General features: G+C 39.7%; 1 protein-coding gene across 4 annotated transcripts in view; it reads left to right on the plus strand.

Moving 5' to 3' along the window:
• LRBA (LPS responsive beige-like anchor protein) overlaps positions 1–23,268 on the plus strand; it is a 354,335-nt gene that overhangs the window by 325,561 nt on the left and 5,506 nt on the right. For all 4 annotated transcript variants that reach the window (XM_083630908.1, XM_083630910.1, XM_083630909.1 and 1 more), the window contains exons 52-55: positions 1,921–2,076; positions 6,942–7,109; positions 17,359–17,460; positions 20,824–21,020. In XM_083630908.1, the coding sequence (XP_083487034.1) occupies positions 1,921–2,076; positions 6,942–7,109; positions 17,359–17,460; positions 20,824–21,020 (623 nt within the window). The remainder of the gene's footprint in view (positions 1–1,920; positions 2,077–6,941; positions 7,110–17,358; positions 17,461–20,823; positions 21,021–23,268) is intronic.

Here is a 23,268-nt window from a genome sequence, read left to right on the forward strand (position 1 = left end):
TTACCTGCAGACTGGGTCTATTTAGCTGACTAGTTTATATAATACAGATTGTCATGGTCAATGAATGTAACCTTTGGCTACATTACAGAGTTATGATGCTGATGTGCATTCCCCTCTGCATTTCAATGCAAATGCACAAATGTACATCCAGACATTCAAGTGGTTTTCCATGAGCTACTTTTAGTCAGCCTAAAAGCTATATTGTACGCTGCTATCCCTGGTTCAAGTGATAATGTTTTAGTTGTATCAAGAAATTATGTCTTCAACCATTTATTTATTTGTTAGGACATTTATAGACCACCTTTCACTGTAAAATATATGAGTGTACATACAATGACACAGTATGCAGTAGGCATCCTAAACAAAAATTATATTTAAAGTCAGAGCCATTTGATCCCTAATGAGTTCCCCAAGGAATGGAATAGTTTAAAAAATACCCTCACACACATTCAATTACATAAAGCCTTATATTGCACATTTTAAAATGTGCAATACTGGTATAATACCATTTGTGGATGTCTACTTATTAGGAGGTAAAGTTTTTTGTTTTAAAAACAAAACACAGCACTCCTTTTTAAAAGGAGATTAATACATTGTTGAATTTAAGGGTTAACTTTCTGTAAACTGTCATTTGTTTCTACAGAGAACTGTGGAGATAAGAGAGTATCAGCAGAGGGCCTAAATGATAGTCTAACTCTTGCCCTTTAAAAACCCGTGATAGCCCTGTGAGTCAGGTTTCTGCTTTATAGACATTCTGCTCAGTTACAGGCCGATCAGGGAGCAGGAATTCACACAAATTTGAATTATTGTTGAGAGGATGACTCAAGATGTCAGGCCAAGGAGAGCACATGGGAGTCTGGTGTTTGGCTGTTGGTTAGCTCAAGAAAGGGCTGGAAGCTGGAGTCAGGCAGTAGACATCAAGGGAGTTAAGAAGTAGCTCAGAGAAGCTGAGAGGAATCAAGAGCTGAAATCATTGGCTAAAGCTGAGGAAGAAGGTCTGTGAGGAAGAACTTATGACTTGAGGGATTGTCTTCAGGAGAGTTTTGCACTCAAGGGCCAATGAGATTGCAGAGAACCTGAGATAATGGTGGTTCTGGACCCTGGAGAAGACTGCAGCAGAGTTTCTGACAGACTCTGGAGGAAAAAGGTCATAGATTTGCATGAAGACTACTCATGTAGCCCTCACTGCCTAGTTGAGGAGTGTTAGAGGGGAAGCAGCAGTGGTATAGGGAAATTGGCTTTAGGTTTGAATAGTGGGAGGAACTGAAACTCACATTACTATTGTCTTAAAAAGAGCAGGAACCCTGTATTGCATTTGCCATGACATTTAAAGTGATTTATAGTTTAAACATTTATGTTTTAAGCAAGTGTAACAAAGTGAAGTTAACAGTGCAGTTTATTAAGTAACAATACACACAAACATCACCATCTGTTTATATTAATACCTTTTGAAGATAAAGTATAATCTCTTTTCACATCAGCACTTTATATAGTGTATAGAGTATGATATTCCATTTGGAAGGGCACGGATTTCAATATACAACCCAGTATCACTGAAATTATGGTGAATCTGGTATTAACTCCCATAATGTTTCTGAGTATAACCAGTGGTGTATCGAGGTTGATAATTGTCCTAATGTGTATCTGCCAGAGTTATAACTCACCTGGTTGATTCTGCTGGATAAGCATACTTTGGAAATGCCATTGGTATGTAACTTGAGGCTTATAGAATGTGCTTGACGATAAGATGGGGAAATTGTAGCAAAATGGTGGGGAAGAAGTGAAAGGATTGGGGGTGGGTAGGAGGGAGCAACAAGCATGAATGTGTGTGCATCAGTTTGACAAGAAATTAAAACTCGATTTGCTACTGTGTTAAATAATTATTTTCTCTTTTGTCTCGCCGCCCCCATCCCCTTCTAGCCAGCAATACGGGTATGCACAAGAGACAAATTACGGATCTCCTAGATCAAAGCATTCAAGTCCATTCCCAGTGTTTCGTCATCACTTCTGACAATCGCTACATCCTGGTCTGTGGTTTTTGGGACAAAAGTTTCCGGGTGTACTCTACAGATACAGGTACTGGATTCATTTCAAAAACTTTGGAGAAGGTTTTGCTGACTGTTTGCATTTTCCTTTGCAGCTCAAAATCTCATTCAGAGTTTAAAAGATAAACTGTTCCCCGTTCTCAGTCTGATGTATATGACACACAGAGAGAAAAAGAGGAAAAAAGAGGAAACCAAGCAGATTTATTCAAGGAGATTATTGAAGAGTGAACTGTACCCCTTTCATACTGCAGGCGGGAAATGCCACTTTAAAATGGTCCCCCCAATTAGCAAACACATTGCAAATTAAAACCAAAGAATTCCACAAGCTAGTCCATCTGATGAAAGGTTCTAGCCCACCCAGGTTCCTGTTGCGCTAGTTTTCTACTTGCATGGAAATGTTTTAAAGCATTAAAAATTGCTCACCCACAGTCAATGCTCGTCTGTTCTACTACCATTCCCTCCAGCTTCTGCTACATATGTGAGACTAGGCTAACGCATATTAGTTAAACTGGAACATAAAAATGTTGCTATTAAATGTGTCCTTGGACATGTGCTTAATAACTCTCAAAATGCCCTATTTGAGACACATGTGCTCTCTTGCACTCAACTGACTAAATAAAGGAGGGAGTGTGAAGCTGAATCACTTTGTTCTTTCCACATGAATCAATTATTAATAGTAAGCGTATGTGTATTTAAAAACAAAATATACCTTTTTCTTCCCTTTTATTATCCCATTTAAAGCAATGCTGTGTTATGTTTACTGAACGTTCCCTGACTGCAGTTCTTTAAACAGCACTCTTTATTCAGATGGCTATTTTGCTTTTTATTTATTTTTTGTAAATGATTAGCAAATGGTGATAGAAGGCATTGTGTAAATTTAAAAGTGAATGTTTAGCAAGCTTTATAACACTTAAGTAAGATAGATGTATTGAATGATCAACCTTGGCTCCAAAGTAGCATGAGTCTTGGCTAGTGCAAGTTTCCCCACTCAGTTTCCTCTAATTCTCCATTCCCATTGCACATCTCTGTGTCTTATCCCACCACTTTTCTGAGAGACACCTAGAACACAAGAGCAAATTTTCAGTGGCTACAGTGGGTTCCACTTTGGAAAAGGGGCTGGAAAGCCCTGTTCCATGAACAGAATTCTGTTTGTGATCATCTGGATCCCAAATGCCATATAAAACAAAGAAACCAACTTCCTGTGATGGCGATGATTTATTTATATGCCACCCATCTGACTGGCTTGCCCCAGCCACTCTGGGCAGATTCCAACAAATTAAAACATCCAGCACAGTAAAACATCAAATATTAAAACCTTCCCTATACAAGGCTTCCTTCAGGTGTCTTCTAAAAGTCTGGTGGGAGGGAGTTCTACAGGGTGGTTTGACTACCGAGAAGGCCCTCTGCCTGGTTCCTGTAACCTCACTTCTCGCAATGAGAGAACCTCCAGAAGACCCTCGGAGCTGGATCTCAGTTTTTGGGTTGAATGATGGAGGTGGAAACGGCCAGTTAAGACATCAGGGGGACAAAATTAGTTTGGTTATCTCGTATAATTTTAAATGAAAAAGATCAACATTAATATCTAGTGCAGCACTATTACGTGTACAGTGGAAAAGTCCTATTTTAGATTATGATAACTGATTGATAAGCAATTAAGACATATAATAGAATGCAAAATCTAGTTTTGCTCTTTTTTCTTTTTCTATCTAGTGCAATGGAAAAGTCCTATTTAAGATTATACTAATTGAATGATAAGCAATTAGGAAATATAATAGAAAACAAAATCTAGTTTTGCTGTTTCCCCCCCTTTTTAAACCAGCTTACTCTTTTTTAAAAAATACATGCAAATAATAGCTGGTTGTAGTTTTATATTTGGTTAACTCCCCATGCAAATACGTTTTCTGAGTTGAGTGTGAGGGGGAGAAATGAACAGAAGATGATGTGATCAGTAATGGGTAATTGCAAGCTATCACAAGTGTTGAATTCAATTATATTTTAGCACTTACGCTAAAAGAATCTTTTCCTTATTATATTTCAAGGGGGGGGGTATAACAGGAAATACCTTGAGCATAAATCACACTCTCAGAGTTTAGCTGGAACAGCAGAGCCACAATAAAACCATATTGCAGTGGTGGGTGTTATTTTCAGACAACTTTTTCGATTCAGTAGTACAAAAACTTTCCCCCTGTTTTATTATTTGCAATACAGCTGTCATATAAAACATTAACTAGAAAATTTGTTCTGTCAAAAAAGGATGTCCTAGTGCACAATGAGTAATCATTGATAGCATGATGTAAAAAGCTGGAGTAGTATTAAAGCAAAAAAAGTTAAGGCTGTCTTACAAAATTATCAGTAAGTAATTGAACAAAGAAAGGTGGCTGGACAGAGTGATCTCTGTTGCCCCATGCCTCTTGGGGAAGCTTTGTAGCAGGCCAGCACAGCATGTGCTTTGAATAAAAAAGGTATCCGGTTCAATCCTTGGCATCTCCTGGTAGGGCAAGGAAAGATCCCTATCTGAAACTCTTGAGAGCCACTGCCAATCAGTGTGTTTGAGCAGGTGTGGGGAACCTTCTTCCCCTCCAGATGTTGATGAACAACTCCCATCAGCCCCAGAAAGTATGGCCAATGGCCAGTGTGAGTTGTATTTCAGCAAAGCCTCTCCTCTTCCTAGAGGGGAGGTGTTGTGAGTGGGAACACCTAGAGGGCCAAAGTTTCCCCACATCTGGAGTAGAGAATACTAAGCTAGATAGAGCAATGGTTTGACTCTGTGTAAGGCCGTTTCCTGTTTCTTAACAAAAGCAAAATGAATGTTTGAGAAGCTGCTGACCGAGGTTTGAAAACAGAGAATGTTGTAGAATTATAGAATTGTAGAGTCAGGAGGGACCCCAGGGGTCATCCAGTCCAACCCCCTGCCATGCAGGAAACCGTGTCCACAGCCATTCTTGGGGTGGGCTCGAACCACTAACCATCTGATTAATAGCCAGATGCACTGACACATTGCATTGGAACTACAGTCATACCTTGGGTTGAAGTAGCTTCGGGATGAATATTTTCGGGTAGAGCTCCACGGCGACCCAGAAGTAACAGATTCCGGGTTTCGCTGCTTGCACATGCGCAGACGCTCAAAATGACACGCATGTGTGGAAGCGGCAAAACGCGACCCGCGCACGCACAGACGCACAGTTGCATCTTACGTTTACTTCAGGATGCGAAAAGGGCTCTGGAACGGATCCCGTTCGTATCCAGAGGTACCAGTGTAAAAGCAAAAACTAACTGAGATGAAAACGTCATACCTTTTCAAAGAAACAGCTGTTAGGTCGTGTTAATTGAGAAATTAAAACAAATGAGTCTTGTGGTGCCTTAAATACAGATTTTTTTGAAGCATAAGCTTTTTCATGGGCTAGAGTTCACAAATAGAATGGGTATTTTGAACTGGAAAAGGGTAAATAAATGATGGATCAACAATATGTTTCATGGTCCTGATCTAGGGAGGCAAGAAAAGCTTTTGGCTACAACTTTCTCACATTGCAAGCATTCTTGAAGAGACTTTAATAATAATAATAATAATAATAATAATAATAATAATAATAATAATAATAATTAATAAAATGTGTGAACACCTCAAAAAGCCTTTTGGAAGGAGAATTATTATGATTTTATATCTTGCAGTTAGTCTGCTCTATGCTGGCTAGGAACTTGCAGGATGATTCAATGTGTTTCTGTGTGCACAGAGTTCTACTCCTAACCCACAGCCCTTTGAATATGTTTGGTTCTTCATAATAACATGCATAGATGCTTTCTGCTTACATACATTGTATCAAATTCATACCAATGCAAACTGGAACATATTTATTTATAAACTGCAAGTACTAAATGGATTTTTAAAAAATCTAGGATAATTAAAACAATACCTCTATTTGAGTGCTATTGTTTTGTTGGCTGGCATGATAAAAAGAAATCTGGGGACAATTTTAGCATTTCAATGACTTTTAACCGCTTAAAACAAACAAACTAAAAGTTAAAATGTCTGAGTAGAGTAAAAAGAGGCTACAACAGAGATTGGGAATGTGTGACTCTCTAGATTCAGGCATCCCCAACCTGTGGCCCGCCAGATGTTTTAGCCTACAACTCCCATGATCCCTAGCTAACAGGACCAGTGGTCAGGGATGATGGGAATTGTAGTCCAAAACATCTGGAGGGCTGAAGGTTGGGGATGCCTGCATCTAGATGTTGTTCGACTCTCAACATCTTTCAACCCCAGCTAGCATGGCCAGTGGTTACGGAAGATGGAAGTCTGGCGCATCTTACGTTTACTTCAGGATGCGAAGGTGCCAGGTTGCAGATCCAATTGTAGATCTACATCAAATTACCCAGATACTGGGAATTATTTCTGAGTCCCAATGCAGTGGCATTCATACCTCACACTATAGCCAAAAAGGATCCCTCAGTGGCTTACAAAAAACATAGTAATATAGCCCCTGCCCCTTAGGGATACAATCTAAGTCATACCACAAGAAATAAAAGGCATGGTAAAGAAGAAAATGAAAAACAATCTCAGGTAAAAGTTATTGAAGTTATAATGTGGTTTTATAGCCCTGTGTCTGCATATTCTGGGTGTCCTCAGAATTCTTTCATTCCAAAATGATGTCTTTTTCACCTGGCCCTAGTTGGTAGATCTTGGGGCTAGAGGGCCACTGTCTTTTTGAATGGACATTTATGAGATAGATAAATAGATAGATAGATAGATAGATAGATAGATAGATAGATAGATGATAGATAAGACACTCAGTATAAGGAAGCTTCACATCTTTATATACCTTATGCAAAGTGCACTGTTATATGTCTATATTTATATATTGGCTAATGGTTGAAAAAAATGTGTTTTGTATATTCCAGGGAAACTGATGCAAGTAGTGTTTGGACACTGGGATGTTGTCACCTGTCTTTCTCGCTCCGAATCCTACATTGGAGGAAACTGTTACATTCTCTCAGGGTCTCGTGATGCAACGTTGCTACTGTGGTACTGGAATGGCAAAACCAATTGCATTGGTGATAGCCCAAGTGGTAAGGAAGGCCTTTGTTGTTACTTGCTGTTTTTGGGGTTTTTTTGTAAGTGGCAGACTTGTTGCATATGATATTTCAGTACTGTTATACCTGAATTGCTGAACTGGGGCACATTTCTTGTTTGGGGCAGCCCCCTAGATCACAGGTAATATACTGTTTTCCATATTCTTGAGTGCGGTTACTGCAGAGCATACTGTTTATCCCAGCAAATAATTCTGCTTCTGTGCAGCCCTGTAGGTTAAGTCACTCTGAGACTTTTTTGTGAGAAACAAATGCAAATAGTAAATGAATGAATGAATGAATGAATGAAATGAACAATATCCTTCACATCTATGAAGAGCTGTCATACTAGCCAGCCATACAGGCAAAAGAAATACCATATTTCTCCGTCTATAAGACACCCCCATGTATAAGACGCCCCCTATTTTGGGGGACTCACATTTAAGAAAATGGGAGGGGGGAGATGTATCCGTGTATAAGACGCCCCCTAATTTTTGACATTATTTTAATGGGAAAATCCTAGTCTTATACACGGAAAAATACGGTAAATTGATTCAAATCTCTTAGACCAAAGAAATTTTAACTGAACAGTCTTTTGGGAAGGTAAAATAATCTAAATGTATATACATTTCATATTTTATCTGTAACCTAGACCATTACCTCCAAAGGTATGGGCAAAGGAAGGAAGATAAGAAAATATGTTTGCCATTTGTGTGTGTGTGTGTGTGTGTGTGAGAGAGAGAGAGAGAGAGAGAGAGAGAGAGAGAGAGAGAGAGATGGGGGGTATGCAAGATAACTATTATTATTACTATCTCTCTACAATTTCAAATCCAATACGGTTGCTGACTGGGACAAAAATCTTTGGTTAGAATGTTTTTTGCAAAGGGGAAGTATTTAGCAGTCACCAAAAAGACAAAATGGTGCCCATCTGATATGTAACAGGAGGGAGTTCCGAAGGATAGGGTGCTGCTACACTAGGCCCAATTCCGACGTCGTGTGGAATGAACTTCTTGTTGTGATGTTTTGCAAAGCACAGTGACTGGTTGCTCAAATAAGGCGTAATACCAGCTCCTTGAACTTAGCCTGGTAGTTAATTGACAGCCAGTTAAGTTATTTAATATGATGGGAATATTCTGTCCGCTGAGCACTTGAGATGCCACATTTTCTGTTTCTTAGTCACCCTCAAGGGCAGACCCACACAATACACTGTTTCTTCCAAGATAACCAGGAACACTCCCTCCCATAAGGATGCATTGATCAGAACCTCTTTTAGAAAAGGTTTTGAGGTCTGATGGATCAATAAAAATTAAATTTATTTCCCCCCCCCCCGCTCTCTCTCATACGCCATCCTTTATTACAAGTGATCACTGGTGGGAACTAAGTTACATAGATGTCAATAAATCAAGATTTAATGGCATTTAGATTAAAATAAATTAAAAGGATTAGCAAGATATCTAAAAGCGGAATAGATAATATTTGTAGAGGAAGGTTTCCTGGGGTTGCTAAATTATTCTGTTGCATATAATGGTTTGTCTTAAATTTTGAACATTCAGTATGATACCAGCTTACATATGTGGTAGCCATTTATATTTCTTCAGTATGAGCAGCTTCAACACATAATGGTATTCTGGACAACAAAGGGTTCCTTTAAAATAAATTACCGTACATGAAAGCTGTGTCAAACTTTAGCACTGTTGCAGCCTTTAGGAAGTATCCTTTGTTTAAAGCTTCCATTTCTGTCTTTTAAAAAGTTTTTGCTCTCTATAATCAAGCATCCTAGAGTGACATCTACTGGTAGTGATGTGAAATTCCATAAAACAATCCATGTCGTAGCAAAGTCAGTGGTAGAAATGTTACTTTCAGTGTTGAGAAATCAAGGTCTTGTACTCCAGAACAATCACATATCTCAATCATGCTTCATGGTTGTTTATAATATTTTGTCAAAGCATTGTCAGTCAGCAGAGCCATGCTGATTAGTCACTTGCCGTCAACAAGTGACTGTTGAAAAGTCAATACAGTCGTACCTCGGCTCCTGAACACCTTAGGAGTCGAACGTTCTGGCTCCCGAATGACCAAAAACTGGAAGTGAGTTTTCCGGTTTTTGAACTTTTTTTGGAAGCTAAACATCCAGCACAGCTTCCGCTATTGTTTCCGGCGCGCCTGCACAATTGGGAACCAATCAGAAGCTGTGCCTTGGTTTCCGAACTGTTCAGAAGTCGAACGGACTTCTGGAACGGATTCTCTTTGACTTCTGAAGTACGTCTGTATTCAGTTAACATGTACGGTTGTGAATTTTTCTTCATGTTGCTATCTTTTTTCAAATTGCTTTGAAGGTTTTCTTTTACAATCAAGCAGTATATAATTTTTATGAAATAGAGATCACGCAACAGTGATGACCGAATGCTACAAGATTTATTTGTAGTTATTCTGACAAATAGTCATGTAGCAGGCACTTAGGTGTGTGGCTTCCATTTTCTTTTTTGTTTAAATTTCCGACCACAATACTGAGATGCATATATGTACTTTTCAGCCATAGTACACTTTCCATACCTGAACGTCTTCTGAGATTGTGTTACATTTTCCTACTTTTTCACACATTTACTGTGTCCCGTCTACACCTTTGAATCATCAATGCATATGGTTCACTAAGCATCTCTTTCCAAGTTTTACAGCAGTGAGGGCCAACGGGACATTGCAAGGAATGTAGTGCCACTAATCCCATCTCCTCTCAGATGTTCTCCAAGTAAATTCTTGTAAAAGGAACATAGAGTATTTCCCCATCCTCACTCTTCATTAGCTGCTACATTTGCACCAGATAGTCCTTCAAATTGAGGATGTGTTCTAATAGAGAATTGTTCTCTTGTCCAAGCAGGGATTATAACTACTTATAGTTTGAAAAATAAGTGAATGGAGAAGGTGGGGAAGAATGGAGGCAGAAGTTCTGAATCGTATAATGTGTACTGCAGAACCGTTCGAGGAAGTAGAAGGGCTCCTTGTTTATGAGTTTATTTAGTTTACTGGCTTTTCTGGTTCGTATTTCATATCAGAAATGTGATTAGAAGTGACCATTGTTGCCTCACAGTGACATATAGTATTTCTCTATTAGATAGTTAATATGGGCAGTAGCCAATGAACACAAGGATTTCTATTTATGCAATGGGACTTTATCCCCCCACCTTTGCACACCCCACACTAGAGAGTGGGGGGGGGCTCTCCTTGAAGAAATCTAGATGTGGCCCGTGGACCTTGACTAAGGACCACGTTGGATGCATCCCCCTATGGCCTTCATGGGAAGAGTTGTTCCCACCTTTGTGTATAGGAATCATGTCATGTCCCAATCACTTGCTTGTTCACAGTGGAAAGCTCCTCCTATCCCCCCCCCAAAAAAAGTTTAGGTTGTTTCTAGTCTATTTTCCCATTTGTATTCATGTTTCAGAACTGTGTACAAGTATATGCTAAAAGTGTTTGCCTGGAATGTGAAGTGGGTGGGGAAGTGTGCGTTGACCTTTATCACACACCCTCTTCCACCTCCGTCACAAATACTTATAATGGTGGTTTCCTTAGTAGATTGCCAGAACGCTAGCTGTGTTTTAAATTAGATGGAGAGCAGCTTTTCAGTGTTGCTGTGTTCAAGCTCAGGTGTCACTAAAATGATACGCATGAAATTATCCAGAAGGACCAGGATGGTTTAGTGCTCCATGATGGTATGCAGGCCTTCATATTTCAGGCAAAACAAGGCTCTGTTTACTGCTTATAGGCTTGATGTTGGATGTTGTAAAAGGAATAATATTCATATGGTAAATGAATAAAAAATATAATGTGTTCCATATGTGTAGCACTGGAGTAATACGCTTAACATATAACATTTATTTACCTTATTAGGTGTTCTATTCAAGCTAGTTTCCCTCTCCTAATCAACAAATATGTGCTCTCCATAGATCCATTTCGATTGTCTAATTTTCTTTTGTCAGTGCTGTTCTTCCAGTGGGCCAAAGAGTGAAACCTCAGAATAATTTCCTCAATTAATTTCTTAACTTAAGAAGTTGCTCTGTATAAATCCAAAATGGGACATTCTGTGTGTTTCACTTAATGTAAATGCTAATATTGGCCATGCTGATTTGACTAATTTTAAATCGTATTGTGAGTCTATAAAGTACGCAGGTTTGAGAACTTCTTATTCAGCCACAGAACTATACAAGTCCTCAGAAAAAAATCAAGTTTGCTTTAGCTTTGTATTAGCTTTGTATTAGCTAGTACCTATTCCTCGTTTGTTTTCACAGATTTTTATTTCTGATTTCGAATGTTAAAACCACCTGTTTGAAAGGAAGAGCTCCTGCCTCATAAAGATTGCATCAATACTTTAATATCTGTATGTTTTAAAATACTGATGCACCATTTGTGGTATTATACTGTATTTTTTCCCCTTTGAATTTATTCATTCCCGTTTCCTTTCCTTTAAAAAAAAATAACTTTGAACCAGCTTTCTTTAAAAAGAAAAAAAACCTGGCTAATAAGTGTATCTGGAATTATTTATAATTTTATTTATGAGTTATAATAGCAGTCTGTTACCAATCTCAGTGTTCCTGAACCAGCTATATATGATCATATTTCATATTTCTATGTTTAGAAGTTCTTAGTACACACGTTTTCAGTTCCTAGATCAAATTTTTAAAAGTCAACTCTTTTTGAACATTTAGGACCCAATATGAAGAGGGTGGGGACCCCCATAGAATATAATAGGGCCCTGTTTTCTCTCTGCTTATGTTGCGTGTTCTTTGGCAGAGGATGTGTACACAGGGCCATTTAAACTGGATTTATTGCATCTTACATGTGCATGTTTTTCATGTCATATCATATGCACAATGTTGTCCTCATCCAAATGACAGCCTCCACTTTCCTTCCATTTAATTAGAATTTCCTACATATAATGTGGGGGGTTTTTTGGGGGAAGGGGTGTCCAGCATAAAATTGCATATTACCCAGTTGTCGACGGAAGCACATTGTGTGGGTGTGGTGCTTTAAAAAAAAGTGTATTGTTGTGATATTTTCCTAGGTGCCATCTCTCACCGCATACCCTATTTCTGTTGTTGAGGGATACCTGGGTGGGCTGCTGGTGGGGCCGAGCACAATGCACTCTCCTTCTGCTTAAACTGCAATTTTGTGCAAGTCTGGTACATTGGAAAACTTGTATCTAAAAAATAAACAAGAGTCGTGCGCCCAGGTGAACCAATTCATGCCCACAATGGGCTTAAGGTTTTTGGAATTCAGGGTGGGTGGAGAAGTACTAATCATGGGGAGGGAGCAAGACCACACAGTGCAAATACAGCCCACTAGTCCACTAATGTGAATGGGAAGCATTGAGAGTGCTCACATGTGGATCAGTATGCACAAAAACACACACAGGGGTGGGTGGGGAAATGGCTTTGCATTCCCATGTGCACATTGACACTCTGGGATATACACAGCCTGAAGGGAAGGATTGGACAGGGGTGTAAGAAGTGTGTACAGACCACACATTCCCTGTATGAACCTGACATGCTTTCTGCATGTGTGCTTGTTATGCCCCACTTGGTCTCTGGTGGGGGTTCTTCTACACGTGCCAGCATCAGGAAGGTTTTAGCTCATATTTAAACATTCAACTATTTATTTATGAAATTTGTACACCTCTTGATTGTAAAAAAACAAAAACAAAACTCAAATCTGATTAGACATTCACGGTTTCGCTTTAAAATACTTTCAAGGGAGTTAAACTGAACAGCAGATTTCGTTTATTTAACCTAACCTTTTAAGATACGTTTATAGCAGGAGTCAATAAAAATAGAGAAGGGTTGTTTTATTTAATTAAATTTTTATGTTGAGACATAAAAAAATAATAATTGCTTTTGTAATATTGAAGTGCTACAGTTGTAGAAAAATCAGTTATTTACATGAATTAGCTTTGAATAATAAACAGAGTCTAGTTATGCTTGGTTTAGCAAAAGCTACCTTTTAAAGTAAAAAAAAAAGTAGTATTAGTAGTGATTTGTAGATTAAATGTAGGTTGGAAGTCAACATTCATAAAGAGTCTGCTGGATTGATTTAAGATGCATGGACCACTATTCACATTCGGTTGCCTCTCCAGATTCTCTTTCACTTTTTCTGTATGAAATTTAAGCCTAACAGAATGAAACAGCAGATACACTTCATAATCAAGCAAGGAACAAACTCTCAAGAAAATTTAAGTAATTTCCATTTTTTTTCTAGTACAATATTACTTGCCGTACAGAACTAATCTCCTTTTACTCTCTGAGGTTATGAATTCTTTGTTTTAATTCTGTAAGAGTTATAGCTTATGCAAACAGTTAGTAGGAAGGAAAAGGCTTCTACAGAACGGATTTGGTTTTTGTGTGTGTTTTGTAGCTCTTGAAGTAGCGTGATTTCTCTGTTGTATATGATTTAGAAGGTACTCTCTTTGTTTTGTGAATGTTGTGTTAAATACCAAGTTCAAGTTTTAGGTAAAGCTTTAACAATGAGCTTGAGGCCGTGTTAAATATAGTCTTGCCCGAAATAAATCTGCAAAACAGTTTTGGATATTAGAACAGGATTTGGACTTTCTTTAATTTCATTTGACTTGTTCATCTTGCTTTAAGGATCTCCATAAAGATGTACTCAACATTCTTTTCAGGCCTTCATTAAAGCTTGGATCAGTGGTCGTAAACCTGCTTAAGGGACAAAGCCTTGCCCTTCTTTGAAGTCACTTCCCTGGGATTTCAAAGAAGACATAGAAGCCAGTTCCCCCAAATGCAGTTCTGAAAAGTTTGAAGTGGTGCCCCTTAAACCAGAAGCAAAGTTATTCCCCCCCCCCTTTTCTTTGCTGAAAACCATGACAATCTTCTGAGGTACTAAGAATTTAAAAGCTTTTTAAAGAAATCTCTTCTGCTCTACAATCAGCTTCTGAGTTGACACCATTATTTGGAAAACCAGAAGCATGAAGAACCCTAAATGCTTAACATTTTTATCAAAGGAATCAGTCTGACTTTTCAAAGGACTCCTGTTCCATAAGGCTACATTGGTGCTGAGAACGAAGGTTAGACAAACTTTCAATAGCCTTTTAAACATACCATTGCTACATCAATGTAGGCAGCCTGTGTTAAAATTGTAAATACAGTTCATCTTATTTAAAAATATTTAGTTAATTTCTTGTGCATCTGAATTAATTATATATATATTTGAAACATGAAATTACTAAACTAGTAACAACTCAAATAACATTTGATGTGCAAAAATGAATTATGCAGTCACAAGGGAAATACATGTGGAAATTGGCTGGAGTCCAGACACTTAGTAACGTATACGACCTTCGGGATTGTGTCTGATGTTGTATTTTTCAACCTATGTTTAATTTATTTCTTCTGAAGATTTTACATTTCAATCCTTGGCATTGCGACATCATTTAACATCCAAACTCTTTAAGTCCATCCAACTGCCACTCTTTTCATATACTCTAAGCTCAGAACGGGAGAGGGTGTATATTTGTCTGGATGGATCTATTCTTGCCTCTTCCTTTAAAAACTTTTGTGCTGTTGGTCATTCCTAGGTAATGTGAGCTGTTAATACTTTTAGAGTGCAACAGACTTTGAAAACCCTGAATGTAACTCGTGCCAATAATGCAATTACAGTCAGAGCTCATTCCAGGCCCTCCTTAATCTGAAAAGGACTGGGCATGCAGACTCAAAATGTGCTTGGGTACTCTATGCTAGATGAGAGTGGTAGCACTGCTGGAATGCCAAACCCTTTGTTGGTCTTAGGTCCATACTAATCTTACTGCCATTTCGAACTGGGCTTACTACAGTGCATCCTTCTTATCCTGTATGGCAAGGGTGGAGAGCCTCAGGTCTGGGGGCCAACTATGACCTTCCAGACTTCTCTATCTGGCTCTCAGGACTTCCCCAGGCAAGCCCCCCTCCTCCCTCCTTGAATAGTTTTGCCTGGCTGGAATGTGTCCTGGTTGCCAAGATGGAGAGATGTGTATGGTTGTGGTTCTATATAAACTTCTGATTTTTGCATGGCTGGAATGTAGCCTACATGCAAAGAAACATCCCTTCCTTCCTTATTTTGCCTCTGGTCCTGTTTGCTATTGGCTTGTGGCCCGCAGAAGGTTGCTAGCAAGGGAATGCAACCCTCAATGAGTTTACTTTACCCACTTTAAGAAATGGAAGCTTTGAGCAGTAGCCTTAAGTTGCCATTTGCATGAAAGACGAGTGCGCTGTCATTCTTCACGCGAAAGAGAATAATAGCGAGTGGCTATGTCATCCCATGCCCCTTTTGCAGCATCTCGCCTAAGGAATGAGCTACAGATTGCTCTCCAAATAGCTCTAACTCTGCTCCTTGGAACTATTTATAGTCCTATATTCATCACACACAGAGCATGTGCTGCCACAGCTGGCCATGCCATGGAAGCAAACGGGCACAAAATGAAAGGCAACTCAATGATCTCAGATACATATCAGTCTCAACCTTTCATACAGCAGTTGTACCCATTGTATGTTAAAAGAAGGACTTTTTTTGGTTAAACCATGCACATTCATCTCAGTAGTAAAAAAAAGTATTGCTTTTTAAAAAATTACTTTAGCTGCGCCTTAGATCAGGAAAGAACCCCTCTTTTTTATAAAAGCGTAGTGACTGTTCACAGTCACCTAAGCACTGCCTAATAAACATAAGGAGATATAGTAGGGTTCCTGCTCTTAGGCTTTTAATATGATTTCCACCACCACCCCTCCTGAACTGTCTGCCATACTTCCTGGATTTGAGTGTGCTTTGCCAAATCTTCCATAAAATAAAAGCTTTTTAAAAATTTATGGTGGCTATTTTAAAATTGTGTAGTTTGAAAGAGGGAGCAGGGTTGAGTTGCAGTAAAGTATTGTTTTTTCCTTGTTTTTTTAAAAAAGCACTTTTCTCGGAAATAAAATTAAGTCTAGTGCAGCATACAGCAGAATAAAAACATAGCTTGAACTCCAAGTTTGGGTTCTGGTTTGTTGAAATCGATTGAAGTTTTGCCCAGTATTTCAATAGGATATGCATTGTACCCATGTAGGAAGCTGCCTCTTACCATGTCAAGCTGGGGACTTTCATACCATCTGCTATTTTATCCTTTTAGCAGCAGATATGAGGGTTGAATCCTAGCATGGAACTATTCTACCACTGAGTTGTAGTACCTCCCTGATCCAATAGTTCCTTGTACGATGCAGGTCTGATCCTATCAAACGGCAAAGTGAGACCGTTGCCTCAGGTGATAGATACCAATCAGCGGCAGCCATGTCTCCCAGCCATTCCTCCTGAGAACTTTAGCCATTCACCTTAGTTGGCCAGCAGAGTCTTGCTGCCCTAAGGTAGGAAGTGGAGGATGCTACCCTGTTGCCAGGGTTGGATTCAACCATCAACCCTAGGTACAGCAAAAACGATGGAGCATCTTATACTTTGCTTCAGGGAACATAATGTCTTGAGCAAGCCTTGTATGCATGCCAGCTTTGATCGGTTCATGGAATTCCCTGTCCTGCTCTCCCCACACACCCCAAAAGGAGTTCCTTATTAATTTGCCCATTTGCAGATTCTAAGGAGAAGGAACCATTGCTGTATACAAACAAAAGCCCCCATAGGCTCATTGACCTAGTTTAATTGCTTTTATTGGACCATGTAGTCATATTGACTACATACAAACACCTCATAGGTAAGGCTTATTTTACCAGTGTCTCTGTGAATTGAGCATTGTGTATTAAAAACGTTCCATTATGTGTTTTATCTTGGCTGCCTAGAACTGCGTTGTGCATTTACTGGTGGGCAACAGCATATGACGCAAATAAATATCACAACACTATCAGTGGAATTTGCACTACTGCGGGTACCACATAATACCCATTCCGCATTTGTAAGAATGTGATCATTTAATGCAGCAGCGTCTACACTTTGGAACTAGCTGCCTATTGAGATCAAGCAGGTGCCTTCCCTGTACTGTTTTCGGCGCATGCTAAAAATATTCTCATTTAGACAAGCCTACCCAGATGCTTAGAAAGTTGAGGTAATTTTGATTTGTTTCAGTATTCTGACTTTTGTATGTTTTAAAGTATGGCTGTGAATTTTTCTTGATTTTACTGTTTTATCTTTTGTAAACCTCTTTGAAGTTGTTGTTTTTTGCAATTAAGCAGTGTGTAAATATTATGAAATAAATAAAATAATTAAGTGTGACAAAGGAATTTCTTTCTTCCCATTGAAGGTGAATTTGCCACTCCTCGAGCAATCTTGACAGGTCATGACTATGAGATTACCTGCGCTTCAATTTGTGCTGAACTCGGCCTGGTAATAAGTGGTTCTAAAGGTAAATTTTGTTGCATCCTTTTCTAAAAGTCTACTTGGAAATGTTTCCCCCCCCCTTGAAAGCTGAAGATTAGTACTCTTTAGGCTATGAAAGTTAAGTTTATTCATTTTTCTTATACTAATCTTTTATCTTCAGCAATTTTGAAAAGCTAAGCAAAGCAAATGAACAACTAGCAAGACAGACGAAATGTTACATTTCACCATTTAATTATGAGTCCCACATAGTGCTTTGTAGAGACTAACCATGTCTAATCGTCAGGGGACAGCTTTTTCCTCTTTCTGTTGTGCCCTGACCTCTGCCTGGAGTGTACCAGTGCTGCAGCGTAAATTATGTCATTTATGTTTTATGTTCCAATAGAAATGGACACTGGGTTTTCCTCATGTATATTCTCACTGGTATTGAGAATATATTTGTATCGGTTATATGTTCCTGTGCTTGTCCACAAATCACCTCCCATGCTAGGTGTAAATCCCTGTGGAAAATCCTTTTCCTTCCATTTTGTTTGCAATGTGTGTGTGAGGGGGAGAGATATTTTCCATACCTCGGGTTGAATGCGCTTCGGGTCGAGCGCGTTCGAGTTGCGCTCCGCAGCAACCCGGAAGTAACGGAGCACGTTACTTTCAGGTTTCGCCGCTTGCGCATGCGCAGACGCTCAAAATGATGTCACGCGCATGCGCAGAAGCGATGAAAAGCGACGCGTGCGTGCGCAGACGTGCCGTCGCTATTTATGTTTGCTTCTAGATGTGAACGGGGCTCCAAAATGCATCCCGTTCATATCTAGAGGTACCACTGTATCTGCAAGTTTATCCATTGGTCCTCAAAAGCAGAAACTTTGTTCCAAAGACACAGTTATTCTGGATATGCAGGCCTCTAGTGTTCAGAATGTTCAACCAAGACCAGGAAGATCCAGGTGGGAGGGCCCCCCCGCAATTTATTATTTTTTTTTACCAAATCCTACTTGCCGCGTTTACAGTCAGTCTCCGTCTGTTTTGTGTTTTACTCGCAGCAATGGCGGCAAGCAAGCAAACCTCTCTCTACAAAAACACAGGCAGGGGGCCTTTCCTCCCTTAAGTCAGATCCACCCACATCAGTAGCACATGAGTTCCTTGGCTGGGAGCAGGACTTCTTTTCTGAACATGCCCAGTTCACCAGTTCGCTCAGGCCATCAGGAGGAGGTAGCTGCCATTTTGCATTAGTAAGAGAAACAGTGGAGAAAATACTGACCTTCAGCCTTTTCTCCTGGTTCTTACTAGAAATGGAAGAAGAAGGAGAAGTACCGTATTTTTCGCTCTATAAGACGCACCAGACCATAAGACGCACCTAGTTTTTGGAGGAGGAAAACAAGAAAACAAAATATTCTGAATCCCAGAAGCCAGAACAGCAAGAGGGATCGCTGCGCAGCAAAAGCAGCGATCCCTCTTGCTGTTCTGGCTTCTGGGATAGCTGCGCAGTCTGCACTCGCTCCATAAGACGCACACACATTTCCCCTTACTTTTTAGGAGGGAAAAAGTGCGCCTTACAGAGCAAAAAATACAGTATGTTATATGGGAAGGTAACTCTGTTTTTGGAACAGACTGCCGGCTTGGAGCTCCTCCCCAACCCCTAAATGCAAAATTCCTTTCCCAAAGAAACCGTCAGGCTCCAATCCTATATGCACATAGAAGCATAGCATCTTAGACTTGGAAGGGATCTCTGAGAGTCATCTAGTCCAACCCTCTGCAATGCAGGAATCTCAGCTGAAGCATCCATGACAGATGGCCATCCAACCTCTGTTTAAAAACCTCCAAGGAAGGAGAGGCCACCACCTCTTGTGGGAGCCTGTCCCACTGCTGAACAGCTCTTACTGTCAGAAAGTTTTTCTGAATGTTTAGTTGGGATCTCCTTTCCTGCACCTTGAAGTCTTTGGTTCGAGTCCTACCCGCCAGTGCAGGAGAAAACAAGCAAGCTCCCGTGCTCGCTTCGGCAGCACATATACTGAAAACAAGCAAGCTCCCTCCTCCATGTGACAACCCTTAAGATCTTTGAAGATGGCTATCCTATCTCCTCTCAGTCTCCTCTTTTCCAGGCTAAATATACCCAGCTCCTTCAAGTACTCCTCATAAGGCTTAGTTTCCAGACCCTTGATCATCTTGGTTGCTCTCCTCTGTACACGTTCCAGCTTGTCAACATCATTTTTAAATTGTGGTACCCAGAATTGGACACAGTATTCCAAGTGTGGTCTGACAAAGGCAGAATAGAGTGGTACTATATGTCTGTTGATGCAGCCTAGAATAGCATTAGCTTTTTTTGCTGCTGCTGCATCACACTGTTGACTCATGTTAAGCTTGTGGTCCACCAAGACCCCTAGATCCTTTTCACATGTACTGCTAGTAAGCCAGGTGTCCCTCCATCCTATATTTGTGTATCTGCTTCTTCATGTCAAAGTGCAGAACCTTACATTTGTCCCTATTGAAAATCATTTTGTTAGCTTGCACCCAGTTCTCCAATTTGTTAAGGTCATTTTGAATTCTGATTCTGTCTTCTGCAGCATGGTTCTGTTAATACTTACTTCTGAGTAAACATGCATAGCAAGGCACCATTTTCCTTCTCTTACTACAGTGGTGCCCCGCAAGACGAATGCCTCGCAAGACGGAAAACTCGCTAGATGAAAGAGTTTTCCGTTTTGGAGGTGCTTCGCAAAACGAATTTCCTATGGGCTTGCTTCGCAAGACGAAAATGTCTTGCGAGTTCCTGCGGGTTTTTTTCCCTTCCCCCCCTTTTTCTAAGCCGCTTATCCGCTTATCCACTAAGCCGATAAGCCGCTAAAAGCCGCTAATAGCGCTAATCCGCTAATTCGTCAATGGGCTTGCTTCGCAAGACGAAAAAACCGCTAGACGAAGAGACTCGCAGAACGGATTCTTTTCGTCTTGCGAGGCACCACTGTACTAGGGTGTGGAGCAGTGAGTTTTAGGGAAGGGGGCATGTGGTAGGATTCCTCACTGCCTAGGTTCAAATATTCACTCACCTTACTGGGTAAATTGTGGGGATAGAATGGGGAGGAGGAGGAGAACCTTGAACTCCTTGGAGGCAAGGCGGGAAATAAATGTAATAAATAAATAAGAATAAATAAATGAACATAGCCAGTCACACACACTGGGTGGCTGTGAGGATAAAATTGGGTATAAAATATGCACATTGCTCTGACTTGAAGGAATGGCAAGATATACGTGTCTTAAATAGAGTTTTAATGACACTGTCGCATTGTCTAAGCGAACCAGCTTATTTTCCTGTTATGATCACAATTAATCAGAGAAAGCCAGATCTACTTTGCTAGCATCTGTAGAAAGTGTTAACGTTTTTGCCTTTTTCCTCCTCTTTCATCAGAAGGACCATGTCTCATACATTCTATGAATGGAGATCTACTGAGGGCGTTAGAAGCACCTGAAAACTGTCTGAAAGCAAAGCTTATCCAGGCATCAAGAGAGGGTCACTGCGTCATATACTATGACAATGGTCACTTCTGCGTATTCAGTGTGAATGGGAAACTGCAAGCGACTATGGAAACTGATGATAATATAAGGGTGAGCATTTTAAACTTCATTCCGTGTGCAGCATCGTTATAATTCCATACATTTGAAGTCTTATACTTCAGTGTTTTCTCAGCAAGTGAGAAAAAAAGAATGAAGACACAAAACTTAGTTGTACCTATCCCTACTTATCTGTTTAAAACAGGATTAAACTCAGTGCAGGGAGTTCAATCCTTCTTTCCACAGGGTTCAGGTGTGCCAGCAAGTTTGCTGCAGAAAACTCACTGGCACACTAGAATCCAAGCAGGATTGAACCTTTGGATCAGCTGGTGCGTGGGGCCAGCAACATAACAAGCTGATTTTTGTGTAGAGGAGAATCACGCTCTAATTGTTTACAGATATAATTATATGGGCAAAGTGCCTGTAACTTGTTTCACATGTCCACCTGCATTAAATGTATTATCAATTCATACATTATACTTGCCATACTATTCATAATTCACAGCCAAGTGTTTGTGGTGGTGTTACCATAGCCCCCTGGTACTTAGTGTTTTTAACTTCCTTTTCCTACAATAACTGTACTGATAACGTGTCGCTTTCCTTTGTGATTATGTTGTCAGCTAGACCAGTAAATCTGTAAAATATCTCACAATCCCTTGGCTGGCTAAAACAATTTCTGTAGTGTTTGTCATTCCCAAGGTTTCAGGAGTGTCGCTTTATGCAATGGAAATTCTACTCTCTGTAGACCAGCATTACACACAAACCAAGCCATTATTTTCCCGCAGCAGTCCCACTTGGATTTAGTCTTAAACAATCCACAGTCTTTCCCCCAGAGCTTCTGTACTTTATCATGCTGCAAGGAACGCGGCAACAGGATGATTAAAACGAGAGTGTTCAAAATGTCTCTGCCCACAGGCACTGGAGTCCAACAGTTTCACATTCTGATGGTAGTAGAAAAATTGAGTGTGTTCAAATTGTTCTGATATATATATATTGTATCTGTGGGCTCAGTTTGCACAGCCAACAAAGTTGAAGCTTTCAGTTGTTCTATTCAGACAGTATAATCTTCTGATTTACTGTCTTGTATACAAGTACAAAAAAAAAATGCTACCAAGAGAACTTTTAGGCAGTCTGGATATACTCAGGGCCTAATCAACACATTCCACCTGTTTTTGCTTTAAATATTGTATTGCTCAGTGGAACTTAGGCTAACAGCATATCACAGCAGATCTGCCTTGCAATGTTTAGATATCTTAATGAGTAACTTAAATCTAAGTCGGCAGGCCGTCCAGAGAACTAAAGTTATTCTATCCTAAACAAGGCCAGTATGCTATTCTGCCCAAAGGAACCAATTTATTTTTCTTTCCTGAGTCTGTTTTGAAAAGTGAAGTATCTAACTGGCTCTTGCTGCTTTATACCAATGTTGTCATGCTGACAGGTCTGCTTTTTCAGAATAGTGGTCTCTCACAAATCTGAGTTTTGAGACTGAGGGGAGTGCAAGTCAGAAACAAATGAATATGGAAGATTCCTTAAAATGTATGCTTTGGAAGATTATTTGCACATCTGAACTATATATAGTGGTACCTCTGGTTACATACTTAATTCGTTCCGGAGGTCTGTTCTTAACCTGAAACTGTTCTTAACCTGAAGCACCACTTTAGCTAATGGGATCTCCTGCTGCCGCCAAGCCGGAGCACGATTTCTGTTCTCATCCTGAAGCAAAGTTCTTAACCCGAGGTAATATTTCTGGGTTAGCAGAGTCTGTAACCTGAAGCATCTGTAACCTGAAGCGTATGTAACCCGAGGTACCACTGTATTGGAAAAAAGTTGAGTTGTCATTAGGTTACCATTTAGTAGAAACCAAAGGTATTTTCATAGTGAGGCAACATCAGAACTTTAAACCGCTTCTTGAGATAAAGAACATCTTTTATATTCCAAATCCTGAGGGCAATATTGTGAAACTGAAACATTGACAGACTTTCCCCCACTCCCAAACCAACCTATATATCAGTCTATCAATGTTTTTCCCCATTCCCATCTAGGTGACTCAGTAAAATGCCACATCTATTAGTAAAACTATAAATCCCATATTTTATTTAATCAAGAGCACAGAAATTTGCTAGATTCATTGGTTGTAGAAGAGTTCAAGATTAATGGCTTTAATTTGCCTTTTAATATAGCATTTCTCTGATAAAAAGCCTCCAGTATAACATTCAAGTGAACCATAACCATAAGGTTAATGGATTTTCATCAGATGAATTTTATAACTGTAGCAAATAATTATTTGTCATGGTCTTCACTG

The sequence above is a fragment of the Podarcis filfolensis genome, assembly GCF_964270895.1.
Source record: "Podarcis filfolensis genome assembly, chromosome: 9".
Taxonomy (NCBI): Eukaryota; Metazoa; Chordata; class Lepidosauria; order Squamata; family Lacertidae; genus Podarcis; species Podarcis filfolensis.